Genomic DNA, 2281 nt, shown 5'->3' on the forward strand with positions numbered 1-2281 from the left:
CATTCTCGCTTTGCCGACTTAGCGGCAAGGACAATTCACATGACCGGATTCATTCATAATTATCCTATTCAACTCATAATATGATTCACAACCACATATGACGCCTTGGCATCGGACCCGGAGCGTATTTCCCACTGTGCTTGCGTATTTTTCATCACCATATACAATATTTGGTATTTGCAATCACGACCAGGAATAGGCGACCCAACGGTCTTTATCTGTCAAAATTGATCATCACCGCTTTGTGCACTAGCCATAATCAGTATTTCTCACCTTGGTCATTTATGACCACAATTCGACATATATAAGTGGTCCATGATGCTTGCTTACCTGGTGGGATCGTTTCATTCAGCGCTCACATTCTGCAAAGGCCCATTGCTCCTAGGAACCTATTATCAGGATTAAATTGTCAGGCTGCGCTTTCATCTACCTATTTTTCTGACAGTTTTCTGAATTGTATAACCTTATTGGGGTTGTTTCACTTTGTTTTCTAGCAGGCGACATGTCGAGCGCATCACCACCCACTCACCATAGCATTTATTTATCCGGGAACTTCAAAATTGAAAAAAAGGTTTGTTTGTGTTTGTGTCTGTTTTCTCGTTTAGTTGATAATTCAAAGCTGAGCCTTACCGGATTTCTATGTGTCCAGATTTCCCCAATCACGCCTGCCAGCGGTGACCCTGAGTATACTACGTTCGTGGTCTCGATCGGTTGCCGAGGAACTGACCGTGACGCCAGATTGTTGTACGAGATTCGCGCTACTGGGCTTTCCACCGATGAACACAAACTGTTTCAAGATCACACCTACTTCCTTCGGGGCTCTTTTTTCCCCACAAACCTACCTGGAACAGAAAATGACCAATTGGTTTTTGAGGGCACTGATGCCACGATGGTGGCCTCTATTGATAACTTTGAAGCCGATTCAGTTGATACGATTGGAATCTCTGGATTAGGTATTGTTGTCGATATTGGCTACATTGTTGAAAGATGTTGTCAGTATTTGAAGAAGACGGGGCAAGATGCCGATTTACAGACCGCAGTGGTAACATTACAACATTGCAAAGTTAACCCAATTGTAAGTTCCCGAGTTTCTCTACATTGATGCGGCTTGCTGGTTGATTTTCTCAGGATAAATCGACACATATGTGTAAGGTCGAGTATCTCATCCGCCCCACGCCAAACCTTGCTCGCATCGCTACATTTCTCAAAAATGGGCGTGAATGCATGATACATGGGTTTATCAAGGACTATAATGTCCAAACGAATTCATACGTAGTTGTAGTAAGTTTGATTTTCTGGTCGATTGCGAAGGCTGGCTCTAATTTCTGCTTTCGCAGGCGAACAAGTTGTACATGACAAGTGGGTTTCAAGATGTATCACCTCAAGCTAAGGGCAAGTTGGTTACTAACGGAGGGGCCTCAAAGAAGCCCTCAAAGTCAGTAATTTGTACCCCTCTTTGCCCACCACTAATACTACTGACATTAGTTATACAGGTTTGTATCAAGGCCTGTATCATCACCTTTTGTATCACCCATCCCTGGGTCAATCGGATCAGGAAACATAGCTTCCGGATCTAGCCACCTCCCCAGGTCTGTGGCAAACTCAGGCACGCCATCTTCGCCTGCTTTGTCTCTGCCATCAACGTCCACCAGTTTCCCCGACTCAGTGCGAGTATCCGACGAACCTCCTAAGAAGAGATCCCGTGCTCCGCCCAGAAGCAAAGGTAAGAAGAAGGATGGCTTTACGTAATCATCTCAAGACCAGGTGTGTCCACTTTTTGACCAATAGATTTGTCTGTTCTGCAATTACATATTCTTATTTGGTTCTCTGTGATGGTTTCACTTGTCTGCTTTTGGCCGTGATTGTCTTATATATTCCTTAGCATATGATTCCTGTTCACTCAGCAAACGACATGCATGCGACTTAGCTATAACATGTTCCTCACTTTCTATGTCTTATGGGTTTCGTGATGTGCACCACGCTAATTTGCTTTAATTATATGTTATAACCCCCTGGTATCTCGATTGTGCTCCTTCAATACAAGCTCTAACCTTCTTTTGTGATAGATTGTGTTGTTGATAGCGTGCCTGAGTATTGTTATGCATTTGGTCAAGACCTACAACCCTTATAATTCATAGTTCGCGCAAGGGGCCCATTTATTGATCTCAAGTATTTCAAAATCAAACGCCACAATAGATGCATTAGTGTCAGCCCCGAGCCCTATTACTAGTACCAAAGGGCTGCCTAAATAACTATAAAATAACAAAAATAATAAGTACAA

General features: G+C 43.3%; 1 protein-coding gene across 1 annotated transcript; it reads left to right on the top strand.

Annotated features, from left to right (window-relative positions):
- Positions 1-502: 502 nt before the first annotated feature.
- Positions 503-1995, top strand: MELLADRAFT_60781 (uncharacterized protein; the record flags this gene model as incomplete). The annotated part of the gene is made up of 6 exons (XM_007406690.1): positions 503-571; positions 650-1075; positions 1129-1281; positions 1338-1435; positions 1494-1723; positions 1883-1995. The coding sequence occupies 6 exons, from the start codon at positions 503-505 to the stop codon at positions 1993-1995; spliced, it is 1089 nt and encodes a 362-aa protein (XP_007406752.1).
- Positions 1996-2281: the final 286 nt, after the last annotated feature.

Source organism: Melampsora larici-populina (assembly GCF_000204055.1).
Source record: "Melampsora larici-populina 98AG31 unplaced genomic scaffold MELLAscaffold_7, whole genome shotgun sequence".
Classification (NCBI taxonomy): Eukaryota; Fungi; Basidiomycota; class Pucciniomycetes; order Pucciniales; family Melampsoraceae; genus Melampsora; species Melampsora laricis-populina.